This window comes from Buteo buteo, chromosome Z (genome assembly GCF_964188355.1).
Source record: "Buteo buteo chromosome Z, bButBut1.hap1.1, whole genome shotgun sequence".
Lineage (NCBI taxonomy): Eukaryota > Metazoa > Chordata > Aves > Accipitriformes > Accipitridae > Buteo > Buteo buteo.
The window spans coordinates 11,717,699-11,732,500 of record NC_134204.1 but is presented as its reverse complement, the minus strand read 5'-3'; the positions used below and the strand labels follow the sequence as shown (position 1 = coordinate 11,732,500).

Here is a 14,802-nt window from a genome sequence, read left to right as displayed (position 1 = left end):
GGGGGCACTGAGGCAGAGAGGGAGTCAGCAAAGGGGACGAGGAAGGAAGTCCTCACGGCACACGCCGACGTGAGTGCTGAGTCCCAGGACGGTGCTGCAACCGCAGCACTATTCTTCCTCCGTCTGAAAGGGAACCAGGCTGTGCCGCAGCATCTGGTCTTGCTTCAGCACTCCTGGGCTACTACCATGAGCAGGGTCACACCAACCAGGGACCTGGGAAGCAGCTACTGTGATCCCGGGCTGGGACAGCCACTGTGGAGGGAGCTGGCCTGTCCCCAGGCTGCGCTGCAGCTGGGCTAGACTGAAAGCTGGATGTTCAGCTGTTCCGGGCATGCCAAAGCTTTCAGGGGCTAATACGAGCTCATACACAGTTTGATGTCCCCAAAAGCAGTGGCTGCAGAGGTGTCAGAGCCACCTGCGTGCCCAAGGCAGCTTGGCAGTGTGCTGGTGCTCAGGTGCCTCCTCCCTTCCCAGTCCCCCACAGCAGCCTCTGAGAGCTGCCAGCATTGCTTCAGCCCCGGCAGGCATCCAGGGGCCACGGGTCACAGCCTTTGCCCTCACGATGAGCCAGGTCCTCACGACCTGGACAGAGAAGGTCCAAGGGGAACTGCCAGGACCCCCTAGCACTTGGGACCAGCATGTCTCCACCTCTCACATGTCCCTCAGGTTGTCAAGTGCATCTGGGCTCCCACTGCACCCTTAGCCCACCCCCAGCCACGCTGTCACCCCATGGTTTTATGTCCCCCACCACTGGGTCCCACAGTCCCCCACCACCACTCCAAAGCAGACCCCTGTACCATGAAGGTGGGCTCCTCTTTGCTTCCCACATGCTTCCCACATGCTCTGCTCCCAGGGTTCATCCTCAGAGCCCAGCACTTCTTTGCTAAGACCTACTCCAAGATCTACAAGGTCGTCAAGAACAACTTCGCCAAGCAGTGGCTGAGAGCTGCCTGCAAGGAGCAGGAGTGGAGGACACTGACACTACTCCAGGACCCCACACAGCTGATGAGAGACAGGCAGGACTAATGGTGCATCTTGGTGCTGGTCCAGAGCTGCCCCTGGCCTCTCTCTGCACCTCAGGATGTGTGAGGTGGGCATCAGTGCTGGGGTTGGCACTGGTGCTGGGGTGACACTGCTGCTGGGGCTGGTGACTGCTCTGCCCTGTGCCCGTGGAGGGCAGGAGGACATGGGGCTGGGGTTGGCAGGCAGCCTGACACCAAGAGGTTGGGAAGGGACTTTAGTTTGTGCAGTAACGAGGCCAGGGACCTGCACTGTTTGTTAGTGAAGGGTTGCTGCAGCTTTTGGGTGCAGGGAAACACTCAGGAGGGGTCATGATCATACAGCATGACCACCTTACCTGCTCCCATCTCCTCTGGAGGTGCTGACAAGGCTGTGGGCCAGCACCTATCCCTCTCTCCATTGCCACCCACACCCCACAGCACCCACCTTTCTGCTGCCGTGTCCCAGCGGAAGGGGTGCTGAGGGATGCTGAGCTCCGTGTGTTGGGGGCTGGCTGAGCTGCCCTCCCCAGATCAGGGTCAGCTCCAGGACACAGCAGCACCCGGCAGCTCCTGTCCCTGCTCAGCCTGTGCTTGGCGGTACTCACGGCCCCACGGCCCCATCAGCATCCTGCAGCTGAACCTCCGGGACCAGTCGACCAGCAGGGCCACCCAGCCACAGCAGCAGGGCTGGCAGCCACTGCCCCATACACATTGCTGCGTGCCTTCCAGCCTTGCAGGCTTCATGGGCTTCCTGCCCCAAGGCCAGTTCCCGATTGGGACAGGCTATCTGATAGCCACCAACAGGACCTGCTTGAGTTTAGCCAGATGATCCCAAAGAAGAGTTCAGCAGCTGCAAATCCCATAGCAGCAACCCCAAACCCAGCCTCTGACACCCTAACCACCCCATGCCTCCCCTGCACCCGAGGCTGCCCCAGCAGCACGCACCCAGCGAGCCGCTCCATGTCAGTGCCGGCAGAACAGGCAGCTGGAAATCCCCTTTCCCACCCCGGGGCTGACTCAGCACCCCACGGGGCTGTTGGTCAGCACACAGTCCCCTTCCCCATTTGGGCCAGCCCGTGCACATGGCAGGAACAGCCTGGCTCCATGTAATTTGTAAACAGCCCTGACTACCACCCCCTCTGAGCGGTTAATTAATGCAGCCCATGTGCAAGCCCTCTCCAAGTCAGGACAGGGGCTTACACTGCTTCATTTCTGGATTTTTTTTTTAACTGCTTTGACTCACTCCACCACTGCAGGCCATTTGTCCACGTGGTTGCAACAAACTCCAGCGTGGTGTCCTTGCAGCAAAGGCTGGAGCCTCAAGCAGAGCTTTTCCCTTTTCCTGGGAGCTACTGAGCCATAAAGGGAAGGGATGGGCTCTTGGGGCTCATTCCTGATGGGACTTGAGGTTCAATGCTTGTGTGAGTCTAAGTTTAAAAGCCCTGGAGCCTTTCCTCGTAAGTGACCTGCAGCCACTGAGCCTCATGCCCAGGTTGTCCCAGGCTCTGGGTCCCAGCCCCACAACCCATTCTTCACCCCCTCCTTCCCACACTGCTCAGGACTTCCTCCCACTGCACGCAGGTTACAAGTTCCAGTTTGGCCGCACCTACTGACACTTTACTGACAACACCTGGAGCACCCTGGAGAAGCAGATGCCAGACTGAAATGGTGCGAACTCCTGTCTGAAACCTGCTTGGCTCCCCACCAGCATGCACAAGGAATAAAGACAAGGAACCCTGAACAACACTGCCTCCCCGAGACATACCATCATCTGATGATGTGATATAGTCCCCCCAGCCTGAACTGACAGGTCTGATAGCTGTGGGCAACCTGTCTCCTTCTGAAGGTCTGGTGTTGGCTGTGGTGGAGGCAGGACAAAGCCTGCAGTGCAGAGTCCCAGCACAGGTAACCCTGAGACCCTTCCCAGCGACGGGCTGAAACCACAAGGCTGCATAGCAGGGAGCTCAATCAGCACCTTTTTTATTAATATGCATCATAAATAAAGAAATAAATAAAGGCGAGACACCTCGTTCTAACAGGGAAATACAAATTAAATATGGTGCAATGTCCGCTAAGCGATGTACAAGCAGGAGGTAACCTTGCAAGGCCAGGGCCCCTTGCCATGGGGAAGCCAGCCCAGGCACGATGCTGCGATCAGCGTCAACCCGGCCAAGGCACCAAATACTGGCGTGGCCTTTCACTAACACTGTTCCCCACCTGACGGGCAGGTGAAGATCCCCACCCCAGTGGGCGGCATGAACATGGCAAGGAAGGGGTTGACTGGCATTGCCTCTGCCAAGGACCCCAGGACCCCCAGTATCCCCTTGTGCTCGTGCACAACATTTGTCCCCCCCACCCCACGGCACTGCTCAGCAAGACCAGAAACCCTATGCCAAGGGGAGCACCACCCCTCCCTCCCCAGCTCCCTCTGGGAGCATCCCCCAATCTACCTGCCGGGAGCACTGCCCCCAACTCCAAAGAGCATCTCTAGCCCAGTCAGGGACCTTGCCCTCACCACCTCCCCTCCACCCCCCCTCCACTGAGCATCCCAGGGCTTCCCAGGCACTGGCTCCCCGCTCAGCGTGGAGGGCACAGGGCCACCCCCCAAAGCACCCATTTCTGCACAGGGTGGCACTACCCATCCCGGACCTACATAACACTGAACATCCACACCCCTTTCTCATGACCCCCCACACCTCCACACATACCCCTTCCCCCTCCCCTGGCCATGCCCAGGCACAGCCCCAGCCCTGCTGCATGGCAGTGCCAGGCCACTTGGCCTGGTACAACCCACCAGGCACAACTGTAATACGTTAGGACAGGGCTGCTCCAGCGTGGGGGAACCTACCTCGCAGCCCCCATCAAGCCGCAATGCAACCCATCAGCCCAGCCTTGCAGGGACCTTGCCAATGCACGGTGCTCCCACTCCTGTGGCTGATGATGCCAGGGATGCTGAAGGCTGCAGACTGCACTGCCACCCTCGGGGAGGGGAAAGCCAGCATCCTGCGTCCTCCACTGTGATACTGAGCCAGGCAATGGGGCAGTGCTGCCCTGGCAGGGACTGCTTGGGTTCCTGCTATGTACGAGTCTACAGCCTACAGGTGCTGGAGATGGCGTGGGGTGGAGGGGGCTCAGGTGGTCCCCAATGTGGCTGCATGCACGGCGGTGCCTGGCAATACGAGGTGCAGCTTGCAGAAAACCCCAGTGGCCAAGCTGGCCTTTGGCAGCTGCACAAGGAGGAGCAAGAAGGAACAACCTATGGTTACTGTATTCTGTAATGGCAAGAAAGGTAAGAAACTAGCAAGAAGCTGTGTCTGTTCCTCTGGCAGGGTGGGCTTCCCCAGAGGAGCCTCAGCAGCCCACGGTACTGTGCTTGGCCTCCCAGCCACGTCAATAGTCCTCGTCCTCCGGGTGGGTGACGTACATGATGGGCACCAGTCCCTTCTCGGAGCCGAGGCTGCACTGCAGCCAGTCACCATCCACTTTGGAGATGACCTGCAGGATATCCCCTTTATTGAAGCTCAGCTGTCCTGCCTCGGTGGCAATGTGATGGCAAAGAGCTTTCACCTCACTGCAGGCAAAGAGAAGGGAGGAAGGGTTAGCTCGCCACAGGACGCTCACCCTGCTGAAGCCCAGGGACCACCATGGGCACGGAGGAGCAAGGAAAACAACCCCTGCCTCCCCACCCAGCCGGGTCCCCAGCTGCCCCTCACCTGCAGATTGCAGAGTTGGGGTGGATGGATGCACAAGCTGCATCACTGACCCAAATTGTCCCCTGGTCCATGAGTACAAAGGGGACCAGGCGAACTGCAACAGGCAGAGTCCTGCCAACCCCAACCCACGTCCCAGCACCTGCAGGACGGCCACATGGTGCCACTCACCAGGGAGGGTGGGGAGACAGCCCCCGGGCTGGCTGCGCCACGGGGTCCACCTCAGGTGGCTCTGGCCGGGGGGGCTCCGGCTCAGGAGCTGCTTCTCGCCACATGCTTGCTCCGACCGTCTGGGCCACCAGCTGGAAGACAGACTTGTCCAAGCTCAGCCAGCCAGAGGGCAACCTGCAAGAAGAAGACAGAAGCAGTTAGTGGCAGGGAAGCGTACCTGGGGGCCAGGAGCAGCCGCTCTCGTGGCAAGCTCGCGCCTTAGAGGTCTGGCTCCATGCACAACGTGCACTGCAGCCCCCAGGCTGTCTTCTGGTGGGGAGGGCTCAGCATCCTCCAGACACACCATGGCCTAGACTGGGAAGGACATTTCCAGTGGCCGTAGAAGCAGTAAGGGTACAGATGGAAAGACAGAGCAGGAGGTCTCAGCTACACAGGACAACTTCACGCCTCCTCCTCATGGGTCATGCACAACAGGGGTGGCTCCATGTTCTGTTCTCAGTATGTGTTTTTGGGAGGGATGAGGTGATAGGGGCCATGCAGCAAGGGGTCTTCCCCCAGAGAGGGGGCTTAGGGGCTGGGGCAGTGTTATTGCTCAGGTAGAAGAGGAAAGCCCATGAGGTGGACTGAACACGGGTAGGTGCCAAGGAGAATGGTGGTGTGGGAGGAATTAAGGCAGGCTGGCAGGGCTGGCCAGGGGTGACAGTCGTCTCTGTTGACACACTGCCTCTGATATACCACCATGGTGTAGTCCAGCAGTCGGCTATTGGCCCCACTTCCACCTGCACTGCTGCAACCCCAGGTTTAACCAGCCCTCCCCAGCCCCAAACCATCCCTGCTCTTACCTGTTAGGCTGCCTGTGCTCTTTCTGCACCTTCCTGGACCCAAACAAGTGTCCCCACTTGATGGGCTGGCTGCCCTCTGATGCATTGGTGCTGCTCTCCTCTCGGGAGGCTGCTGCTGCTGTTCCCACTCTTTGCTGAGTCCCAGTCTCCTTCTCCTTGCTGCGCTTCAGCTCAGTAAGCACCGAGTCTGGGGGGCTGCCCATCCAGAAGGGCCAGCTCCGCTCCTTCACCTCTTCGCCAACCGGTACCTGCTGGGGCTTTTCCAAGGGCTCTTCCGTGGCTTCAGGACTTGGCTTGCTGGCAGCCTTGGCCCTCTCCTCCAAGGTGCCCTCAGCAATGGGGCAAGCCTCTGCACCCTCCACAACCCCTTCGCGGGGGGGTGGTGCCTTGCGGGTCTCCGCTGACCTAGGCACAGTATTCAAAGCCTTCTTCTTCTTCTCATAGCGGACGAACTTCGAGCCTTCAGCCGAGCCCTCGATGTAAATCTGAGAGCTCTGCATGAGCTGGTACCACCAGCCTGCCTGCTTGTCCTTCTTCCCCTCCCACGCGCTCTCTTGCGTCTTCCTCCCCTCTTCCTCCCTGTCGCCATCGCCGCAGGAGGCACCCACCCCCTTGACCCTCTCGCTCGCAGCTTGCTGGGGGCTGTGGCCCGGTGAGATGTCACCATCCCTGGCACTCGCTTTGCACGCTTCGGGGGCAGTGCTGCAGCCGTCGGGATCCTCACTGCTGCCCCGCGTCCGCATCAGCTGCAGGGTGGAGTGTGCGGAAAGCAGCAGGTCTTGCTTCACACGCAGCAGCTCCTTTTGCTGCTGCTGCTCTTTGCCCATCTGCATCAGGTGGTGCTCGAAAAGGAGGTCTAGGTTGAAGGGCAGCAGGGAGAGAGGCTGGAGCAGGAGCAAGAGCTCCTCGAAAAGAGGTTGGCACACGCTGTGAGACAGGCACAGGAAGCCCACCGGCTGGTAGTGTGCCAGGATGATATCTGTAGGGCAAGAGACATTAATTACAGGAGAGCCACCAGGAGGCTGCTGAAGCTATGGGGAAAGGAGCCGGACACTAGTTTTTGGTCACAGCTGCGGCTGCAGTGCGAGGCTCAGCACCGGGTCAGGGAGCACCAGATGCTCTGTGAGCTCTGGGCGAGCTGGCCCAGGTCCTGCTTCCAGACGCACCTGCAGCCCAGACCTGCCCAGCAGACTATACACCAGGATGATCTCTGCCACAAAATACCATGATCTCTCCCACAAAATACCATGGGGGTAGGGTGAGTATAAAGAGAATCAGTGGGATGGCACGTGTTAAAATTCTCTTCCCCACCTCCTGGAGATGAACAAGGAGCTGCAGATCTGGCCAGCGGCAGTGTCCCCTGCAGAGAGAGGTGTCAGGGGCAGCTGAATACACTTTTTCCAGGGACCTGGCTGGGCTGAACTGTGGATCCTAACAGAAAATGGACTAACATTTCTACCTGCAGCTTTCATTCTTCACTTCATTTGGCCACATCCACAGTGCCTGCCCCCCCCAGCTTTGCTGTCAGGTCTCACTCCCAGGGAGAGAGTTGGGAATAGGATTTGTGGCCATTTGGTTCCAGTGAGAGAACAAATTTACACCACAGACAGAACTTGCACCTTATCTCCAACCCCTTTGCCTAGCCTTCATCATCCTGACAACCCTAGCTTTTGCTCACACTTCCAGCTCTTAGTGATGGCTTGAAACAGATGGTCGTCTTCTGCTCCAGAAAACCAGGATGCTTTCTCTTGCCACACTGCTCAGTACAAAGGCAAGTCTGGTCTCCTGCCTGCTCCAGAGAGAAGTGCTGACTGCACACGCAGACCTGGAAAATGTCTGCTGTCAGCCCCCAAACCTGCCAGAAGACACTGGGCTGGACTTCTTGCATGGGGCCCTGGGCTGAGCACAGGCTGAGCCAGCAGCACTCTCGTGGGATCCAGCAGGTCGAGGGCGTCTGTCTCACTGTGCACTTAGCACTTAGTCATGCTGCTTCTAGGCATCAGGCAGCTTGATCCTGCTGCTGGGTTATCTGCACACTCTAGAAACATTTCTCTTTGAAAAAACAGATACAACCAGTAAAATCTGCTTTTTGTGTCTCAGGGGTTTTTCCTTTCCATTTCTTTCCATTTCCCATTCCTGAACAGTTTTAGCCAAGTGTGCACATCTCCAGCTGTATAAAGCTCTCAGGCACTGGGCAGGGAACACAGAAATGTGCAGAGGCTTAGATCTGGTCTCCTGCGGGTAGACTGAGGGATCTGTGTTGGAGGTGACAGCCTTGGGTACTACCTGCAGCTGGGAAGCACATGGCTGGCCAGGCTCAGGTGGCAGGAGCTGCATGGAGCTTGGACTTCCATTTGGGACCTCCCTGGTACACTGAGACTGTGTATAGTCTAGTCCTTCAGCTCAGAGCAGAGGGGAGCAGCCTAGGCTAAGAGACCAGCAAGAGAAACGCATGTCCCTCCCATGCTCTACAGTGTGCAGAATTTGGCCCCCACCGCAGCCCACAGCCCTCAGGCTCCTACCTTCATGGTTGTAGAGGTGGTTGAACCAGAACTCCAAGGACCGGATACTGCAGGAGGGGAAAACAAGCAGAGAAAGAAAGAAAGAAAGAAAGAAAGAGTGAAAATCAATTCACCCCCTTCATCCTTGCTGTTCTACAAAAAGAAGTGTGGCTGGAAAAGGGCATTTACACAGCATGAACTTCTGAACTTCAAGACCTATTGAAAAGACAGTGGCTCACTCCCATCAGCATGCACTGACCACAGCCACCAAGCCTGTCTCAGAGCCATCCAGTTTGATTTACATGAGGCACTGTACAACTGTAACCCCTAACAACCACGTTTCCAGCAAGTTTCCACACCATTTAGCTCCTATGTCCTTGGCAGAACTTAGCTTTGCCAAGAGGGGCTCATGTGAAAGAAGCAAATCATCTGCAAACATAAGATCATTGCTGCAGGCTTGGCCCAAACTATGCTGGTATCCTGTGCCAGCAGGGGAGAGCAAAACAGAGCTTGGTCATGCTTGTAGGGATCCTCCAACATTGGGAGATCTTGGGGACTCTGTTGCCACTGCCAGAACTCTTGCCAACCCCTGGAGAGGAGCAGGGAAATACCATCCTAGTAGCACTTATCCCTTCACCGGCAAAAAGACATTGCTGCCTTCTTCTGTTTAACACTGAGTGCATGTATTGTGCACACTCCTTATCCAACCTGGAAGGGCCAGCCTTGAGTCCTGGACCAGGGAAATTTCTCCTTCAGAGCCTCATGCCGTAGGATTCACTGCAGCTCCAGGAAGCAGTGATTTAAGCAGGGATTTCCAGGAGTAATTTGTGCGTATGTTATGTCTAACCTTGCATGAACCCTGACAGACAGACCCTTCCCACCTAATGTTTTGGGGCTAAAACAAGCTGACAATGTTCTTCAGCGGGCTACAGCCACCCCTTCTCAGTCCTGGCCTGGTAGGGTAGGATTTGATCCTTCTGGAGTTCTCCAAGACTCACAGCTTCTTCCTTCCTTCACCTACAGCTGTGGAGCAGCTTCCCAGTTTCTTACGTCTTTTCACTGCCAACTGTGCCTGCCTGCAGTGAAGGACCAGCACCTGCTGCCCACCCTGGACAGTGACATGCAGCTAGCCCATGGAGCCTGCTTACTTGAGGAGGCCAAAGATGAATGCGTTGAACCTCATGGTGTGGTTGGTGAGCTCCATGTACTGGCTGATCTTGCTATAGAGGCTGTGCAGCAACTTGGTAGAGGGGCCTATGGAAAGAAGCAGAATGTTGATTTGTGGTCAGCAAAGCCAAAACGGCACCATGGGAAGGAGCATCAAGGCAAAGACAGACGTTGGCTGGGTGTCCATGCCTGTGTGTGCAATGCCTCTCCACCAAACACCAAGACGAGCTCACTCCATCCCAACAGTTAGGCTCCACAAGGGAGATGGGTTGTGGTCTGACCCAGACTGCCACTCCAAAACTTTGGGAGAGTTTGAATACCGCAAGGACCTGCCTCCCACACTTCAGGTACAATCACAGGCCTTGGCTCAAAATCAGCAGGTAAACAGAATATTGTGGTGGGTGGTTATAATTTGGGGTGTCTGAAATCACAGAGTGAACCCCAGAGCTGGAGGTTTGCCACAAACAGGCTAGGAGACTTCCCAGCCCTGGATGTAAGCTCTTCGTGATGCAGAAATCAGTGTGGCCCTGCCATCTGTAACCTTGGAAAGGAGTTATCCTGGATGGTAGCCACTGCCACAATCCAGGGTGCAGACTGGTACTAACACAATCCAGGTGTTGTGGGCATGCTTGAGCCAAGTGAGCTGTGAGTGCAAATTTTCTTACAGACCAGGTTAAAGCACAGCTCTGCCTTATACAGTAGCTGTTCAGGGCTAAAGATGAAGGTCTAGAAATATCCTGGAATCTTAGAGGGGGGAAAGGGGCATTCTTTTGGTTTTTTTTTTTCTTTTTTCCATTGCTAGGGCCTGTTATAGGAGAACTTGGAAATTTCAGGGAAAATGACAATAAATATTTGGGCAGAATAGAGCAGTGGCTCTCCTGTCTTGCAAGAGAAGGGCAAGGTGCACCCCGTTCCATGCAGGGAGATGGGTATTATTCTGCTTTCCCGTCCTTAAAGTCAGCCTTCCCCAGCACCTCCCAGCTATAACATGGGAGTACCGCAGAGCAACGGGTATCGTTGCACACCCTCCATACCTAGCTGGGTGGATGCCTCCACCACGCTCCAGGGTATGTTCCTCCTCTGGCCAATGATCATGTCCAGGACGTAAGCCTTGAGCCCGTCACTCAGAATGTCCCGGACAGCAGGGCACAGGTATTTCAGGATGAGATGCCCCACATTGGGGCTCACGGAGCTGTTCCCAAGTTTGGCCTAAGGGACAACAGGTAACAGGGGGATTGTTGGTAACTGCTCTACAAGGTAAGATGCATGCAAACAGTCCAGCCCCACTTGCCTACTACAGACACCCAGCAGGCAATATCCAGGCTACGATGATGCTCAGCAGCTCCTTAATTAGGCAGTCTCTTCCCCTTCACCCCTGCTGCCTCATACACCAGTTCTGGACTGCTCCCTGCAAGGTCTGCCCCAGGCTGGGATGAGGCAACAGCCTGGGAAGAGAATATCCCAACTTGGGAAGAGGATATCCCAATTAGAAGGTACACCTAGTTCTGCCTACAGGTATAAAAAGGCTGTCCTGCTAGAGGAAGAAAAGAGTATGGCATTTTTCTGCTGCTGTAGATTTTCTTGTTGCTATTTTTGAAGCAGGAAGCCTGAAGCCACATAGGAACTACCAGCACCAAAGGGTTAAGGAACACTTAACTCAGTGACATGCGGAGCTATAATTCCTAGGGATTACTATAAATAAACAGGGTGAGGGCAAAATGGATGGACAGAGCTCAGGCTGAGGTGACGAAGCACATAAGAGCCCAGCATCAGCAGAGTGGGGATATACTCTGCTGCATACGGTCTTTGAGCTGCCGAGGGGTCTATGCAAAGGGGTCAGCCCCAGGCCTTGCACGTCATGTTGGTGGTCCCAGGCAGTTGTGTTCAGGACACAGATTTTACCAGCTGAGCTGGAATTATACTGGCCAGTTGGCCTGGGTCCACAAAGGCCCTGAACTGAGACTGAACTTCTGGGTCAGGAATAATCCTGTCAGATTCATTGAGCGTGGGAGCATCAGGGATGGGTGTTGCCTTTTGACAGGTGAATGCTCAGCCCTTGGCACACTGACGCATAACAAAACCCCAGCATTTTACCTACCAGGGTTGTCTGGCAAGTAAAGTAATGGGGGAATGTTGCAATTATTCCCCAAACCAATACTGCAAGAATAGGAAATTCACAGTGAGGCCTTAAGAAGCTGTGGGAATCCCAACAGCTCCAGTTGTGATGCACAGCAATCTCTACATCAGCAACAATTGTAATTAGGGGCAAATTACCCTGAGCTCTGAGATAAGATTGAATGGGCTTGGAATCTGTCCCAGTCAGGTTTCTCCTTGGGGATGGCACTCCAGGGCAGTTGTCATGTCCAAATAGTGTCACGTTGCTGCCTCAGAGTCCCCTGACTGAAGCAGAGCATTCAGCATTGACAGGAGGCACCACAAACATGCTGGGTGTCACAGGACTGCAAACACTGCCTGGTACAAATGGAAGCAAACTTTTCCGCTTCTGTGTTATTCCAGAAATGGGAGATGAGGGGAGCACAGGCCAAAAGCAGCCAGTTCCACAGGCAACCTAGATGCACTCTGAAGCTAGTGGGTTCATGGCAAGGGCTATAGGGGATGCCCATCTGCCCCAATGGGCAATGACTGATGCACTTCTTCATTTTTATGGAGCCCTGTGACACATCAAGGGACTGGGGACACTGCAGTGTGTCCTGGCACCCCCTGTCATGGGACATGTGGAGGAGGGAGACACAACTCCCCACTGTATGAGAAAAAAGCTGGTGTACCGCATCAGACCAGAAGTCCAGCTGGCCTGGTATTCTTTCTTATAAAGAGCCATGAGTAAGTACATAAAAAAGACCCAAACCAGAGCAAACAAATATAATTCTTGCCCTTAATACTTTTGCAGCCTACAACTACTTTCAACTCAGAGACTACCTAAGCTGGACATTATTCCTATGTGTTTAATAGACCTCAATGAATTTCCCTTCCCTGTGTTTTTCTGATCTGCCCTTAAATGCATGTACTCTTTCAGTACCTCCAGCATCACAGAGCAAGAATTGTCACAGATTTACTATCTGCTGCATGGCATACCATTGCCTTTGGTTTGTTCTTGGTACTACCACCTTCATTGGATACCCTGTAGTTTTTGACTGGACAAGAATGGAGAGGCAATCTTTTTCCATCCTCTCCATGTCACACATGATGTTGAAAGCAAGACATACCTTCACCCCTGGATCTCTGCTGGTTCCAAAGTGAGCCACAATCAGGTCAACAGCAGTGTTGATTGCCTTCACCAGACCTAGAGGGAAAGAATGAGTCAGAGATCTGCCTGAGGGGCTTCTAGGACAGACCCTGACCAAACACTTCACAAAGAAATCAGGCAGGGGCATTTCAAGCCCGTGTCAGCACACAAGCCCTCTCAGCCAAAAACATGCAGAGCCCCTCCTAACTCCTCACCAAATCTGGCCCTGCTGGTTCCAACACTCACCTATCAGCCCAACAGTAGGACAACCTTTAGAAGCAGCTGAAGCATAAGATACCCTGTCAATATTCCTGAGGGACACGGACCATCACCTCCACACACCATCCCTTGAGGGAGCAGAGATGGGGTCTGAGGCAATGAATCTTTTGCTGCTTTGATCCTACAGGACAGCAAGGGAGAAGCCACACCTTTGGCAAGCTATTTAATGACTTGGAGTAACAAGCCAGTGGTGGGTAATCTGACATCTGCATCAGCATGATGCAAGAATGGAAGTGGAATAGAGGGGAAAGCTGCCATCTGGTAATCACCAGCACATAGCTGGCAAAGGCACGGGAACATTTCTGCACATCTCTTGCCTCTGAAATGATATTGAGGCAGCTGTCAACAATCCAGTCCCCAACCCTGCCTTTAGCATGGATCTCATCACAGCCATATCTTGTCCTGCTTTGGAATCCTTTCTCCCACCCTTTCATATAAATAATTCACCATGTAGGACCCAACAGACCTTTTACCTAAATTACAAAATCTCAGGCTAGCACATCTGCAACATCACACAGACCCAGCCTTGTATACTGAGACAGAGGTGGCAGCATGCCCTGCCTTAGGGTCATACTCCTGTGCCTGTCTGCTCTCTGCCCTTTCTTGTGGACTAAGATTCTTTCTAATCATACTTCCTGTGATGAGTAGCTCAAACATACTCCGTGGCACATTGCATGGTGCAGAGAACACAAGAACCTGCCATGGAAACAGCCGTCAGTCCAGGGGGACATATAGTTATGATGCTACAGTAGAGAACGGCAGGGAAAGAAACCATTATGTCAACAGAGATGAGATGAGACAGAGAGAAGCACTGTTCGCCTTATGCTGCGCTATGCCACACGCTTGTCCACGAGAGATGCACAGACTCACCCTTCTTCTGCAGCAAGTCGATGGAGATGGACTCTGTGTTGCCATCTGGGGAGAGGCAGAACTCAGCGGGGGGTTTCTCTGCTAGTGAGAAGTAGTCAGGGAAGAAGTCAGTGTAGGTAAGCTGGAGTTGCCTCATAGACTGTCCTGCAGGGCCAAGACAGGGGGGAGAAGGATCAGCCCCAAGCCCTTATACCAAAGCCTCTCCCACATTGTTTGCTTTTCCCACAAGCATGCTGCGTCAGCAGCAGTCTTCACCCCAGCCTGTCCAAGGCTGCGACAGCAAGGCCACAGGCTTGTTACTCTCCCAGCAATGGTTTGCAATGTGAGCCTGTAAGTTCAACCCCACAGCTCACCCAACATCTAGCTCCAGCTTGACCGGGGTCCACGGGCACTGGGAGATGCTGTGGGAGATTCACCCTCATGGGCTGGTGCTAAGGGAAACCTCACTGCACAAGACTCTTGGGGCTGCTCTGCCGATAGCCCCGGCAAGTGGGGTCAAAAGTAGAGCACAGAAAGAATCCCTACTTGTCACACACAGGCACGCATAGGCAACAAACCACATATCTCCTGCCTGTCCCCTGGGATGGCCTCTGTTTTCAAGGGGTGACTTCTGCAGGAGCTCTTTCATGTGCTCAATTTCAATCTGGTTGATTATCCAGCTCTCTTGCGAGGCATTCTCCCATGAAGGAGGGATGGAGAAACTGTTTGGGTTGGCAGAGTGAGGTGTAGAGCTTTGGGGAATTCCCTCCGTGACTTGAGGCTGACCTGAAGAACACTCTCCCTCCCCACAGAGACCACACTGCTCTTCCCAGAGGACTCTCAAATGTTCAGCCAAAAGCAGCCTGTCCCTCTCAGACCTTCCTGCACAGGTTTTGGAGGATAACAAAGACCTTAAGGGCAAAGCATGGAGAAGACAGAGCCCCACGGAGCCCTACAGTGTTGCCAGCTGCCCCATGAAAGCTACAGCCCAGCACCTAGCATGCTGCCAAAATTGGGGCAGATGGGCAGACGGGCAGA

General features: G+C 54.6%; 1 protein-coding gene across 8 annotated transcripts in view; it reads right to left on the bottom strand.

Moving 5' to 3' along the window:
- Positions 1-2,964: 2,964 nt before the first annotated feature.
- The window catches only part of RUSC2 (RUN and SH3 domain containing 2), a 62,360-nt gene continuing 50,522 nt past the window's right edge, over positions 2,965-14,802 (bottom strand). For all 8 annotated transcript variants that reach the window (XM_075019464.1, XM_075019461.1, XM_075019466.1 and 5 more), the window contains 8 exons: positions 13,786-13,929; positions 12,617-12,693; positions 10,427-10,601; positions 9,374-9,479; positions 8,247-8,293; positions 5,725-6,703; positions 4,883-5,056; positions 2,965-4,572 (listed from right to left, as the gene is read on the bottom strand). In XM_075019464.1, coding sequence (XP_074875565.1) covers positions 4,392-4,572; positions 4,883-5,056; positions 5,725-6,703; positions 8,247-8,293; positions 9,374-9,479; positions 10,427-10,601; positions 12,617-12,693; positions 13,786-13,929 — 1,883 coding nt within the window. In that variant the 3' untranslated portion in view covers positions 2,965-4,391. The remainder of the gene's footprint in view (positions 4,573-4,882; positions 5,057-5,724; positions 6,704-8,246; positions 8,294-9,373; positions 9,480-10,426; positions 10,602-12,616; positions 12,694-13,785; positions 13,930-14,802) is intronic.